At 37.1% G+C, this 14,448-nt stretch overlaps 2 protein-coding genes across 2 annotated transcripts; both read left to right on the top strand.

Moving 5' to 3' along the window:
- The first annotated feature begins 847 nt into the window (after window positions 1-847).
- Window positions 848-2,866, top strand: LOC113750159 (probable WRKY transcription factor 7). Its single transcript, XM_027294107.1, has 3 exons — window positions 848-1,793; window positions 1,983-2,108; window positions 2,367-2,866. The coding sequence occupies exons 1-3, from the start codon at window positions 985-987 to the stop codon at window positions 2,527-2,529; spliced, it is 1,098 nt and encodes a 365-aa protein (XP_027149908.1). The 5' UTR covers window positions 848-984; the 3' UTR covers window positions 2,530-2,866.
- A 5,785-nt stretch (window positions 2,867-8,651) lies between these two features.
- LOC113749776 (uncharacterized protein At4g06744-like) lies at window positions 8,652-10,115 on the top strand. Its single transcript, XM_027293622.1, has one exon. The coding sequence runs from the start codon at window positions 8,688-8,690 to the stop codon at window positions 9,942-9,944; it is 1,257 nt and encodes a 418-aa protein (XP_027149423.1). The 5' UTR covers window positions 8,652-8,687; the 3' UTR covers window positions 9,945-10,115.
- The last annotated feature ends 4,333 nt before the right edge of the window (window positions 10,116-14,448 follow it).

The following is a 14,448-nucleotide window of genomic DNA, read 5'->3' as shown; positions in this document are numbered from 1 at the left end:
CAAATATTCGTCATATCCTACATATCTACGGCTGCAAGTTGGATCTCATCCTCATCCTGTGGTGTGGTGAAATCTGATTAAGATTTCCATTAGGCAGATCAAGTCATCCATGATATTCCATATATTATCTTCCTCCCATCCAAAACTAATGATAGCTGTACAAAACTACTAATCTAGTAGCACAAAGAAAGAAAAGAATCCGAAGCTGGAAAGAGATCTCTTCTTATATTCCCTTTGACACTTTCCAAGGGCAAGCACCTCACAAAAATTTTAAAGAAAAAAAAAATGGAAAAAATTAACCAAGGAGACATCCGGTGTCCGGTAAAAGCCGATGCAATGTGGGTCCCGGAAAGCCCCAACTCTCCCAGATGCGGATAGACTTTTGCATCAAAAGCTGGTAAAAGTCAACTCTACCTCACTGGCACCAACCTAACCACAGTTAAACACCAGAAGACCCCGCGTACTTCCCCGATTTCAATTGATTGATTCCCCAACCCCCATTTAATCCAACGGCTCATTCCTGCCTTTTGACCTTCTGCACCCCCTCATTCTCATCAACTCCACACATTTCTGATTTCTCTCCTCCACCGGTTCACCCCTTAACCCCCCCACCCCCTAAAGAAGGAAAAACAAGCGATGGAGTCAATGCTCTTTCACACTCTTTCTCAAAAGCAGACAAACGGAAATAAAGAAAGTAAATACCACGTGGGCCCACCATACTGGTTCTAGCCTTTGACGGGAAGCTGGTCAGAAGCGACAGACAGGAGAGAGAAAAAGAGCATCATAAGTTTGACTCTCCATCCCCCCGGTCCCCGTCCCTCCTATACAAATCCTTCCGCCCCTCACCTTGTGCCTCATTTCTCAACCCCATCAGCCCCCTTAACTCTCCCTTTTATCTCTCCCTTTTACCATCATCTTCTTGGCCTCTCTCTTTCAACTTTCAACCCCATTTCTTCCTTGTAGTGGATGGTTTAGGGCCTGGAGATGGCTGTGGAGTTGATGACAGGATTCAGAAACGATACTTTTGCTTCCAAAATGGAAGAAAGCGCCGTTCAGGAAGCCGCGACTGCTGGACTTCAGAGCGTTGAGAAGCTCATCAGGCTGCTATCCCAATCCCAATCTCAACCCTCTCAAATCTATCAAGATCCTTCTTCAAAACAATCGTCCGATTATCAAGCTGTGGCCGATGCCGCTGTCAATAAGTTCAAGAAATTCATATCCCTTCTCGACCGCACCAGAACCGGCCACGCCCGGTTTCGCCGCGGCCCGGTTACTAATCCCCCTCAACCGGCACCGCCGCTGCCGCCGACCCAACAACCGGAGCAGCCGCAACCGCAAAGACAGCCACCCCAGAGTAACCCTGCAGCAACAAGTCAACCCGCGAATAATTTGTTTCAAGAGGATGATGATAAGGAGAAGGTGAAATCTAGTTCAAGGATTTATTGTCCGACGCCCATTCAAGGGTTGCCGCCGCTGCCGCACAACCACCACCAGTTAATGAAGAACGTGAATATTGAGAGGAAGGAGTCCTCCACCACCATAAATTTTGCGGCTGCATCGCCTGTAAATTCATTTATGTCGTCGTTGACCGGGGATACGGAGAGCATGCAGCCGTCTATGTCCTCTGGGTTTCAGATTACCAATCTTTCTTCTCATGTATCGTCCGCCGGTAAGCCCCCGCTCTCCACGTCGTCGTTAAAGAGGAAGTGTAGCTCCATGGATGATTCCGCTGTGAAGTGCGGTGGCGGTGGCGCTGCTTCCTCAGGTGGTCGATGCCATTGTCCTAAGAAAAGGTACCATACTCTTGACCCCAGGCAAAAAATAAGAGGGAAAAGGAACAAGTCAAATTGGAGTGGTGTTAGCAATTATTACTGCCAATATTGATGCTGGATCCTTTCTACTAGTTCAATTTTCTTGAATTCATTTTTAAGACTTTATTGGAGTCATTTGATTGATTAGAGTTTGATCTTGATTTGATTTAGGAAATCAAGGGTGAAAAGAGTGGTTAGAGTGCCAGCTATAAGCATGAAAATGGCCGATATTCCACCGGATGATTACTCCTGGAGAAAGTATGGTCAAAAGCCCATCAAGGGATCTCCTCATCCTAGGTGAGTGAGTTGACTCACTAGTTCACTCGTTGACGCGTGAACGTACAATTATGACCCTGTTATTTATTTGAAAAGTACCGAAAGCCATCAAAGACTTTGACTTTCTAGAACTTATCCCAAGGGTTTTCCGGTCATTTGGCAGCTTCTTCCTCTCTCTCTCTCTCTCTCTCTCTCTCTTTTTTTTTTTTTTCCAATGTTCAAAGTTGACTTGACCCGGTCTACTCACTGATTTATCTGGGATTCAATTTCAATTTTCAGGGGATATTACAAGTGTAGCAGCTTAAGAGGGTGCCCGGCCCGTAAGCATGTGGAGCGGGCGTTGGATGATCCGACTATGCTCATAGTTACATATGAAGGGGAGCATAATCACTCACATTCTGCTACGGAGGCACCAGGAGCTCTAGTTCTTGAATCATCTTAATCTCAACCGTCAATCGGTTGATTGGCACCATTCCACGGAGCGGAGAAGTTTTGGCCCCCCGGCCCCCACCACGAAGATGATCTAATCAGAACCGTCCAGAAGAGGAAGGCAGAAGGGAGAAGAACTGAGGAACGAAGCTCAGTCGGTCAACCCTCTTAGGGTCGGGAAGCTGCCTAGACATTAATGGTTAACAGGGGCCACTTGTACATTATTTTGTTCTCTCTCTTTGACTAATTGTATTCGGCATCGAGTAACTTTCCGAAATGCAAAGAAAAGATGGCAAATTTGTGGATTTTGAATCAGTCAATTAGTGGGGCTTTCTTTGTTTTCTTGTTAACCTTATATACTCGCTCCATATCAATGGGGTTTTATTTATTTTCTTCCTTCCTTTAAACTTCAGTTTCAGATTGATGAACGGTGGTAGATGTCGTCCACTTTCACTAATGTTCCCTGTTTAATTGTGGTGGTTGAGTATTAATTAAAGTAATGAAATGCATACGCAGATATGTAGTAGTCAAAACCCCCTATTGTGGGTGAAGAAAATTTTCAAAAAATGGTCAACTTGTGTAATTGATGGGCAGCAGACGTGTCGTGTATGGCACGATGGATGACTTGCTTAGACTTTGTGCAACCCCATTAGTTAAGCGGCCAATTGTCATTAGCTAGCTAGCTATAGCTCCTTTTGAAGTTTTTAGCAATATGAAATCTTCACAATTTTGTCAAAAGGAGGAAAACGTATTTTGAGCATTGGCATTGGCGTGCACTAAAAATTGCATTTCCGTATGGGGTTGCGGTGCATTTATAAAAAGCATTAAAAGTTTCTGGAAAAGCTTTTGTTAATTTAATAACATTATTTTTGTTGAAAAAAATACTTATATTAGAATTGTTTCTTTATAAACTACTGTAACTAACTCCAGACGGGGCCTTAATCATTTTATTATTATAAGTCTGTTTTTTTGGAAATTAGCCTACTAAAATTTTGTTCCTTGGTAAAATCGATTAATTTGCCACATTGACTTTTATTACTGCTGTACTACATCTCTTTTCTTATTGGTAGGGGGCTGTGATGAATGGCTGAGAGTTGAGAAGAGGGGTGGGTCATGGGTGGGTGGATGGTTATTACTTATTTAAGGCATCAACATTTGACTTTGGGGATTGGCAAGTTGTTAATAACGCTACATACATATGACGTGTCTGAATTAATTATTAATTAAATGAATGGGTGTATGTGTATAATAAGTGCATGAATGTGGGGGAGATTAGATTATATGCGATTATGGTCGGATTTTGTGGGAATATAATACAGACAGAATACTAGAAAGCAGAGATGTTGGTTTGATCTTTGATGAGCATTGGCGTTGGTTGATGTGTCATTGACCATCAAACGCTTATTGCGCAGATGGATGGCAAAGTCAAAAAGGGGTGGTGGATTTGATGATAGCTTACGACTTTTGAATTTCAATTCTTTTATATTTCAATCGTTGGAGTGTTAAATAATTTAGATACCTTTAATTGTGTTTAATTATTACACGAAGATATTTGTTCCTTGTTTGTTGTTGGTTGCATTATGGAGTAAAATAGATGCGTGACCATGACATCCAAATGTTTATCAAATTACGCAGCAGCAAGTCATGGAGACGTAGCAATTTCTAGTTCACATGTGCCAACATTTCATATGAGCCTGTCAACTCTAATCTCTGAGAGAGAGAGAGAATTTCAGCTTTGCATTTGGCTTTTGTAACCTTTCTTTTCTGTCCGGTCAAAAGCAAAGAACAGTTTTCTGGATGGTATCCAATGTATCTAAAAAGCATTTTATTATGAACCAAAAAGAAACAAATATTGCAGCAAATTTTCAGTTATCTCTGCGCTCTTGTGAGTGCATCAATGACGAAAGTCTTGTTTGATTCTCTCTGGGTTCATTCAGTCCAAGTCAAATATATGTACTAAAAAGAAAATTTTTTCCAAAATGCACATTGTGGCTTATGGTTTTCATTATTTTTTTTTGTTACTTATTTTATTCGTTTTGGATTGGATTTATCAACTCTTGACTTCTCACATTTAAGTACGAATTGGTCGTTTCGTCTTTCTATAAGTTTAATTATTATGGGCTGATTCTACTTGAACAACATTTTTTATGCTTCATTTACAGCTTTGACCGATGGAAGCTTCTCTTGATTTTTTTTTTTATTATTGACAAGAAAACTCGTAACTCTGTTGTTCAAGAGTGCACACTGAATAAATTTCAATTTTACGCAATAGCCCTCCAAACACACGGAAGCTTCTGTTGATTTTTTCCCAAGTTCTAAGCAAAAGATACATTTTTTATGCTTCATTTACAACTTTGACGGATGGAAGCTTCTGTTGATTTTTTTATTATTATTATTATTAAAAGGGAACCCGTAACTGCTATTCGAGAATGTATATTGGATAAATTTTGTGCCGTGCAATAACCCTCTAAACACACACGAACGAACGCTTTTGTTGATTTTTTCCCGAGTTCTAAGCAAAAGATAAGAGTGTTTCTCAAGGAAAGTAATTCTATTCCGCAGTGTAGTCTTCTTCTTGGAGTTAAAAGTATTGCTGTCACGAGGCCTTGAGCTAATCGTTTAAAAAAAAAATCAACTGTAAAAAAGGTTTTGTCAATGATTAAGCCAAAAAAAAAAAATCAATAGTAAAAAATGGTTTGTTTAGATTGCTACTTTATAGAGAAAATTTGTTTCTTTTTCTTGAATATTCATTTGACCCATTTTCTTTAACTATCTTTTAGTCTCGCATAAATCACGTTTTAAAAAATGTTACAGTAATTTTTCTTCAAAATCCTTTTAGAAAATGCAATCCAAACGGGTTCGAAGACGTTATTTTCATATAGCTAAACAGATGCACTAGAGTTAAAATAAGTCAAGAACATTGGTCTAAGACTCTAAAATGTTTCAAGTCTCGTAACAGCTACTGATTCCATATTTTTTTCTTGCGATATATATTATTGCTTCTTCTAGAAAGTCGGCATTCTTATCTGCTAAAGCATTTTTCCTGTGTGTAAAATAAAATCTGGTAACTAAAGTCAAAACTCAAGGCAGAAAATTTAAACGATTGACGTGGTTAGACGACGATAAATTACTTTGACTAGGAGTTCAATTGATGTTTCGTCAAGCAAAGCTTCTAAAGTCAATGGATGGATACATCGCGTTTCCCCAATTTACTTTTGCTTCATCGAATAAGTTGAAGACTCGGGGCAACTTTTATATGGTGAATGGCGTTAAAATTCAAATGGTCAAAAGCACACCACAATTATGTTCTGTCTTGCCGGTGTCGGTGTGAGAAAGCGACGACGGAACATCCATTGTGGAGTCCGTTTGACGAGTCGTAACATATCATATCTTGTAGGAGTAGGAGTATTTCTTTTCATGGCTGAAAAACGTTTTTGTTTTGTCTGTTGAAGAAAAGTATGACGGGCTTCTATTGTTGTTTCATCGTACGGTTTTGAATGAGTCGGTCAACATTTAAATTTATTTGTTTTAATTCAATGCATCATTCCTACCACCAAAAAAAAAAATAAAAAATAGTACGACATTCTTAATAAATTTCTGAACTCTGTGATAGTAGTTTAAAGACTCAATCATCGATTTTGGAAAAATGTTGTTCTCAATGAAACCGTGGGCGGCCTCGAAATAGATAAACTCATTCAACTCGGCTTGTGAAAACTGAGAATCCAACGTCAGACTGAAGTGTACAGGGCTCCAAGGGGTATTTGTGTTTCTACCTTGGCCTTGTTATGAAAAGAAGGAAAGGTGACCAATAGCCCAGTACTGTACTGAGGCCTGGTTTAAGAGTCTAGGATAGAAATTTAAAGAAGAGAGTGAGACTGAGAGGTGAAGAGAAGAAGTGGAAATTTAAATTTATTCAACAGGTTTGTAAAAACAAGATGGATATTTTTATTTTTTTAAAAAATATTAGCAGGCTCCGAGCAAGTTTCTCTCCTTTTCCGCTTGAACTTGGGCGGAAAACTTTTCTAAACGGTTGCTCAATTTTATTGGAAGAATAAATCTAATTTAGTATTTTTTTTAAAATACTCTTACATTGAATGAAGTATGACTAATTAGCTTTACATTAAATAAGTTAGGTTATATTTAATAATAACCTCTATTAAATAAGGGTATTTTAGAAAAGTTACAAGTCAACAACATTCTTTAATTGGAAAGTGAACTATAATTTGGGATGGATGAAAAAGGATACAAACCTATCAATGTACGTGGAATGGATGGAATATAATATGTCTCTAGAAAAACAAACCCTATTTAAATTGGTACCTTTTCAAAGGAATAAACACTTCTTAAGAGTTATAACTAACATTACTGTCAATTGAAACAAAATGTTAAGAGTGAAATTAAAATTAATTTCAGATCTTGTGCCCTGAGAGTCTCCGAGTGCCAATCTTATGACCATTAAATGTATATTAACCCAATAGTCAAACAAGACAAATGCAAGTGAAATTTTGGAATTTCTCTTCATAATTTCCCACCATTTAAATTGGCGTGTAAACTTCTACAAATCTTTTCATCTTTTGTGAACTCAAAACGGATGTGAATACCTGTGATTTATTCCCAATAATAATTTTTTTTTTAATGAAATCTCCAATGCGGGATCATAACTTGCTATATCCAACAAAGTCAAGGATTCTTTTCCTTGACTTTCTTTTCTTTTCTACCCAAACCTCTCCATCCGAACCAACTAGAAAACTTGAATTTGCAGACGGGAAATCTCTAATATGTTCGTGTAGAAGAAATTGAACTAATAGATTCGCTGTCTTGGCCAAGAAATTTTGAAATTAAGATGACCAGACGTCTCGAAATGCTTTTGTGGAAGAAGGTCTAGTGTGAGCACCATTAATTATACGTGATACTATTTAGAACTTACTTGCTTAATCCTTCATTATAGTTACAATTGGAATATTTTATAAACAAATTCTGCAGCATCATGGTTTGAAAGAAAGCAAAAGCTTCTGTTCAATTAATTAAACCACTTGTAACAAGTACTTGAGCGAAGGAAAAAGTGCCGAAGAAAAGAGACTAGTTTCAGCTCATTTCTGACAAAATTAATCATCTGTGATTAATGTTTGCTAATGCAACAACAAAAATTTGGGTCATTTAGAAAATTTAGGATTGTGAACATATTGGGAAATAAAGCTGAAGTAGTCCCACCAAACAAATTGGAAACATACCCTTCTTGTATTCTAAAAGAAAGCAAAGAGATGGATCAATGTTTCCCTCAATTGTTTTGTTTTTACAAGATAATTTCAGTTTAATTAAATCTCCCATTGTGAATTTAAAAAAAAAAAAAAAAAAAAAGGGCAAATACGCTCGAACTGTTAATGCTGCTGCTTTCTCGAAATCATAAATAAATATGGAAATAACTATCCTCGATCCAGTCTCCTTCCACTTTGAAGATGCAAGATTGTTTTCAGTGGAATGCAGACACTTCCAATTCTTGATGCTAGATAGCTGGATTAGGCCTAAAATATATCACAAATAGCGAATCCACACACTTTATTAAGCATTTTTCACTCTCCCGACAAGAAAAATGACAGAAGAAAAAGGAAACATAAACATATTATTATAAGGAGGAGATGAGACTAGTCAGTTTATCTAAATCGAACAGCAAATTGTCTAAAAAGAACTATAGATGTCCTCTTCAGCCATACCTTTAATAATGGAGAGCATGCGCGCACCATTGTGCCCACCATTAAACCTTTTGTTCTTGGTGGCCAGTTGGAGTATTTCTTAGTAGTGCATAGCGATCTTACTGGAGTAATTTTTATGTGTTATAGATCCTAGTTATGCATTTTATAGTTATTACTAAGTGCATAGTGCATTTTATAGCTATTACTAAGTGCATAGTGGTCTGTTGTTGTTGTTGTCGTGCATGTTTGCTAATATGTTATCAGCAGAACCAAAGTAGTGGTCTGTAATCCCATGTTTAATGTTGGCTGTAGTCTAGAAGACTATCAATATTGGAGAAGAATAAAACACAAGCCTAGCACGCTGCACACCACAAAGAAGTTTCAAGACTAGTAAATAGTATTGGTAGTATAAAAGAAATGATCTTCCCTTTTCTGCAATGGCCTTTGTTTTCTTTCTGCCTCTGGCTTTCTACTGAACAGAATGCATAGAATTTTTACCAATATTAAGCATCTTATTCTCAGCCTCATCTTAGCTTCTCTGATTGTTAGCACCCAAGGAAAAAATGCAGAACCGCTTGAGGTCATCATTGGTGGGAGCAGCAACCAATTGTCAGACGCACCGGTTGCAGAACCTGTAGAAGGAAGTTTGGAGCCGCTGATTTTTGCAGACCTGAGATTGGCTGTGGTGTACCCCATTATCCTGAAATTTAAGAAAATAATCACCTCTGATCCTCTAGGAATCACCAAATCTTGGGTTGGGGCTGATATATGCAACTATACAGGCTTTTATTGCACTAGCCCCCCGGACAACTGTTCGGCTATTGCTCTTGCTTCTATTGATTTCAATGGATTCCAACTTAGTGCTCCAACCCTGGATGGCTTCCTTGATCAGCTCCCTGATTTAGCCCTGTTCCATGCCAATTCCAATAACTTCTCCGGGACCATCTCGGCAGACATTTCCAAGCTTCCCTACCTATATGAGCTAGACATCAGTAATAACCAGTTTTCTGGGCCATTTCCTACCGCCGTTCTAGGTATGAATAGTCTGTCTTTCTTGGACATTCGGTTCAACCTTTTCGCAGGCTCAGTACCACCTCAATTGTTCACGCAGGCTTTCGATGCAATTTTTCTGAACAACAACAATTTTATGCAGAGGCTGCCTGAAAACATTGGCAACACTCGCGCCTTCTATCTCACTCTAGCCAATAACAAATTCTTTGGCCCCATTCCTCGCGGTTTATTTAGAGCCATGGCCAGTCTGACTGAAGTGTTACTCCTTGACAACTTGTTAACCGGTTGCCTGCCCTATGAATTGGGTTTTTTAAAGGAAGCTGTGGTATTTGACGCGGGTAACAATCTGTTAACAGGTCCTATACCTTTCTCCTTGGGATGCCTGAAGAAAGTAGAGGTGCTGAATTTTGCCGGGAATTATCTGTATGGCATGGTGCCAGAGGTGGTCTGTGCGCTGGGAAATTTGGCCAACCTTTCGCTGTCTGATAATTATTTCACAACAGTTGGGCCAATTTGCTGGAATCTGATTAAGAAGGGAGTTCTTGATGTAAGGAAGAACTGCATTGCTGGTCTACCATTTCAGAGATCAGTGTGGGAGTGTGCTCATTTCTTTGCACGACCAAGGTACTGTCCTTACTGGGCAACGTTCACCTACATTCCATGTTGGCTTCCCCACTTTAAATTCCCACCATTAGCCGCTTCTGAATCGGCCCCTTCTCCTTCATAGCTGATTGCACTTTTTCGTTTTCAACTATATAGTTTGCAAGAATTATCATGAAACTGTAATCTAAGCATAAAGGTTCAAATTACTGAACCTTCCTGAAAAATGCTGAGTTTGTGCACTTCCCAAAGTATACTCTGTTTTCCAGTGTTTTTTTTTTTTTTTGGGGGCAGTTGACATGCAACTGTGTAACTTTTTTCTCGCTTTTGCTTACCTCGATTCTTGGCGATTTTGGCAATTTTTGCAAGTGCTACGATTATCATGGTCGGCAGTCCTTAATACTGCATCTGCAAATTTCAAAACACGTACTTGGCGCATTGAATTTTAACAAGCAAAGTAGTCAATTACCATTTAAAAATTGTGTGTACCACATTTGTCCCGGAAAGAAAATGATTCCACCAATCCTCCCTTGTCAAACGCTACTAGTTGTTTATTTATCACTTCTACAAGAAAATATAATGGCGAGACTTGAAGTGACGTGACTCGATCAGATTATCGGAGGGTATACACAGTTCCAGTCAATCGTATCCGATTATTTTTACAAGGTACAAACTCATGGTATGGATGAACTCTTATGTATAATGGTTTGGCTATGAGGTACCTGATAAACACTCATTATAAAGGTCTCAAGTACAATTTTTTTTTTGTAAAAGTGGTAATTAATTTGATGGAGTGTTTAAATGTAGGGTAGTACAATAATAGTGATTGTGTGTATTCGTATAATAAGTTAATAATTTAGGTGTGTTAATAAGTGTTCACTGAGAAATCTTTGATCTATTTTTTAAACAATCTTTCAATAGAATTGAAATCAAATTTGGTGCTTGAGGTACGTTGTTATTCCATTAGAACAATTAACAATCCGGGCGAGAGTTCTAGAAAGTTCTACATTTTTTTTTGTCAAAAAGAAAGTTCTACATACTTGATAGTCATAGTATGGCAAGCACAGTCATCAAATTGATCGTCATTGAAAGATTCAAGGTCAAGATTGACCCAAAAAATAAAATGTAAGGTAAGATCACTATATATACATATACTTTTAATGCTTGGTATGAAATTTACAAAATTTTGTTTTATATTTACTTTGTATTCAAGAATAAGTTACGCTTTAAAGAAATAAATATACACGTTGTGAAATTAGACAAAAATAATTGACATGACATCTCTTTGTGCCAAGTCAAACATAGTAAGACTCAACTAACTCACTCTGAATTTCGACCTATGGATTTCCAAACCATCATCATGTCAGCATGTCCACCAAGAGGATCAAATCAATTAATCATCATTTATTGGTGTTAGATGACGTGATGTCACGAAGCCCTGAGTCACAGATCACATATTTTTCCTTCTAATTAAATTAAGGCTATCGTTTTAATGGAGACATTAGCATGACAGGAAGAAGTGGGAAAATAGTTGAATTCTATAGAATCAACTAGGTTTGATTTAGGGTTGCGGCGACCTGTGAAAAAACACATATGATACAAGGGCTCTTAAGTTATCAAATACTAGACTCCTTAAAATATGAAAAAAAAAATTTTTTGGTAACCCGGAACATGCCTGACCCGAATCATTTGGACCCGAGCCGGCACACCAAACCGGAGGGAAGCCAATAGCCCCATACAGCTTTCCCGAACGAGTCATGATGTGAAGCGCAACGGGCACGAATCGAACTCCGGTCAATGGGGAAGCTAGCAACTCAACCGACCCCTCAACCGCTGCCCCATATGCCCTGAGGGCTAAAATATGAAATTACTTACTCAACATCTTAAAAGTACGCATTTTTTGTTATAAACTCACCGCAACATCGAAGGTGCTTTTGTACTCTGTTTTGAAACTTGGACCGGACCGGCCGGTCAAATCGGTCGAACCGGGAACTGGCCAAGTGTCCGGTCTGAATCATGGTAAAAAATCGGAAATTTAAAGCCCGGTCAAAAACCGGATTTGACCGGGAAAAAATCGATTTTTTCGGTTCAATGGGCATTTTTTTTAAAAAAAACTCAATCTTTTCAATATTATGTTTTGGCCCCCTAAATTGTTAAAACTTATTAATATACCTCAAATATTTCATACTTTATAAATATTGTCCTAAAATTTGATGTTATTTTTCAATTAAATTCATAATTTTAATTCTAAACTTGTTAATATTTATTAAATAACATAAATTGTTACTTGATTGTTCTAATTTCTTTGTATTTTCTTGTTAAATATATTTGAAACATCAAATATATATGAATATACCTTTATTAATATTAACATATTATTAGATTTTTATATATAATATTTTAATTTTTAAATAATTTTTATTTATGACATCATCCGGTTGGACCCCTATCGATCCCCGGTCGAACCCATTGACCCCTGACCTCGGTCGAGTCGATACCCGGTCCGGTTCTGAAAACATAGCTTTTGTATACTATGGCTACACCTTTTCTTCCTTCGCCTATAGGCTTGCAAAATTCACTTCCACTGTGCCACGTCCCAAAAAAAAAAATTAATTCAGAACTTTCTTGAAAATTTTCATTTACTTTCCATATTTTTATCCAGAAGGGAACGGAAAAAAAAGAAGAATAGAAGTTGTGTGTATTAAGCTTGTGCGACCATTAAGCATCAATCGAAATGCTTGATTTGCCTATCGGGTAACAACTTAAAAGAAGGTAGAGCTAGAATTGCACGTCATCTTCTTCTACGAGTGGATTATAGTATAATATAGCTTCTACGAGTGGATTATAGTATAATACAGATCCTGTTTAGCAAGTGAATTTTTTAAGTATTTGTCTAAAATTTTACTATAACTTACTATAGAAATTTTTAAAAAAAATTTTGAAGTGTGTTTTTTTTAATATTTTGAAGTATATAATTTAAAAAATTTGAAAAGTCTTTTGAAGTTACTGTAACTAAAGTTTTTGAAAAACTTATAACATATAAACTTAGCAAAAAAATTAAATGTTGTGTTTGGATTGCATTTTCCGTCATTTTTCATGAAAAAATTACTGTAGCGATTTGATATATGTGAGGGAAAAAGGTGATAGAGAAATGTGATCACGGAAAACGATAATATTTTTCGACGGAAACAAGCAATCCAAGCATGGCATACATAGAGAAATGTCTTCCCATATTTTGATTGATACATCATGCATACGTTAATATGACCTCGATCCATCTTAGCATATCAGATGTTGGCTCCGTACAATGAATGAATGCATTGCCACTGCTCATGATTACATAGCGGATTCACTAATTGCGTGCATTCCAAAGATTTCATAGGATGGCAAGTGTCACTTTCTCAAGATACACCGCAGTCCAATGACGGAGCCAGGGGAGGATCACTTTTCTCAAAGTTCGAGAAATTCATATTTTCTTTTTTTGAATTTTTGTAAAAAAATTTAAAAATTTTTAGGATTAATTTTTTCTAAACTAACAGTGTATATACTGTCAGCATTGAATAAATGACAACTATGTAAAATTTGAATTTAAAATTTAACTTTTGCATATATGTCATAAATCTAACAGTAATAGTGTATACACTGTTAATGTATATAATATTTGCTCAAATTTTTATATATACATATATTGAGATATTTGCACCTTTCAAGAGTTACAAAAAAACAATTATGTTGACTACAAAGTTTATGTGTGTGTATATACTCCCTCCCTTTTTTTATAACTGACGTTTAAGGTTTTGCACACCAATTAAGAAAAGTTTTTCATTGTTTAAATCTATACACTACTTTCCTTTTGTACCCTCATTAATTGTCCAATTCATCCATGTTTTCTCTCACTAGAGTATTAAATAGTGCTGTTTTATTAGGAGTAGTAATTAAGAACCCTGTATTGGAAAAGAGAGATAAAAGGGTAAAATTGTGAAAAAATAATTAATGCTGCATGGGAATAGTAAAACGACAGATAAAAGTACTTAAGAGCAAATTTCTTAAACGTCAGTTATAAAAAAAGGGAGGGAGTATATATATATGTATGTATGTATATATTTGACCTTAGAAAATTTATTTTTCATTCTGTCACAGGCTCACTGCACCATTCCAGGATTTGAGAACGTATTAAGTAGCACATTTCGTGCAAAGCCAATTTTTATCATGGTAATGTGTTAAACTGATTACAGATAGTTGTTCAAGAGAAAATCATTTAACCACTAAGACCTTAATTGTTAATAAATAGCATGAGGCTTGGTTTAAGTTTCATTGAGACTAAATTCTTGGTGGCCCTTCAACAGTCTTTAAGTTGGCGTGATCATGTGCCCGGTTGGAGTTGGACGCAATCTAAGTTCAATTAAACGCATTCATCACTCGAGTAATGTGTGCAATATTCAGAAACATGATCAATATTGCGTCCAACTCCAACCGGGCACATGAAGGGGGCAGAACAACACAGGAATCAAGGTGACATGACACAATGGAGCGCCCGAGGAATCAAGAATGCATTAGAATCAACACAGATGCAGCAGTGTGTGTCATCTAAGTCGATCTAAACGGGGATGGGAATTGTTGCAAGAAACTGA

This window comes from Coffea eugenioides, chromosome 10, assembly GCF_003713205.1.
Source record: "Coffea eugenioides isolate CCC68of chromosome 10, Ceug_1.0, whole genome shotgun sequence".
NCBI classification, from domain to species: domain Eukaryota; kingdom Viridiplantae; phylum Streptophyta; class Magnoliopsida; order Gentianales; family Rubiaceae; genus Coffea; species Coffea eugenioides.
The sequence above is the reverse complement of the archived record's forward strand: the minus strand, read 5'-3'. Positions and strand labels throughout refer to the sequence as shown.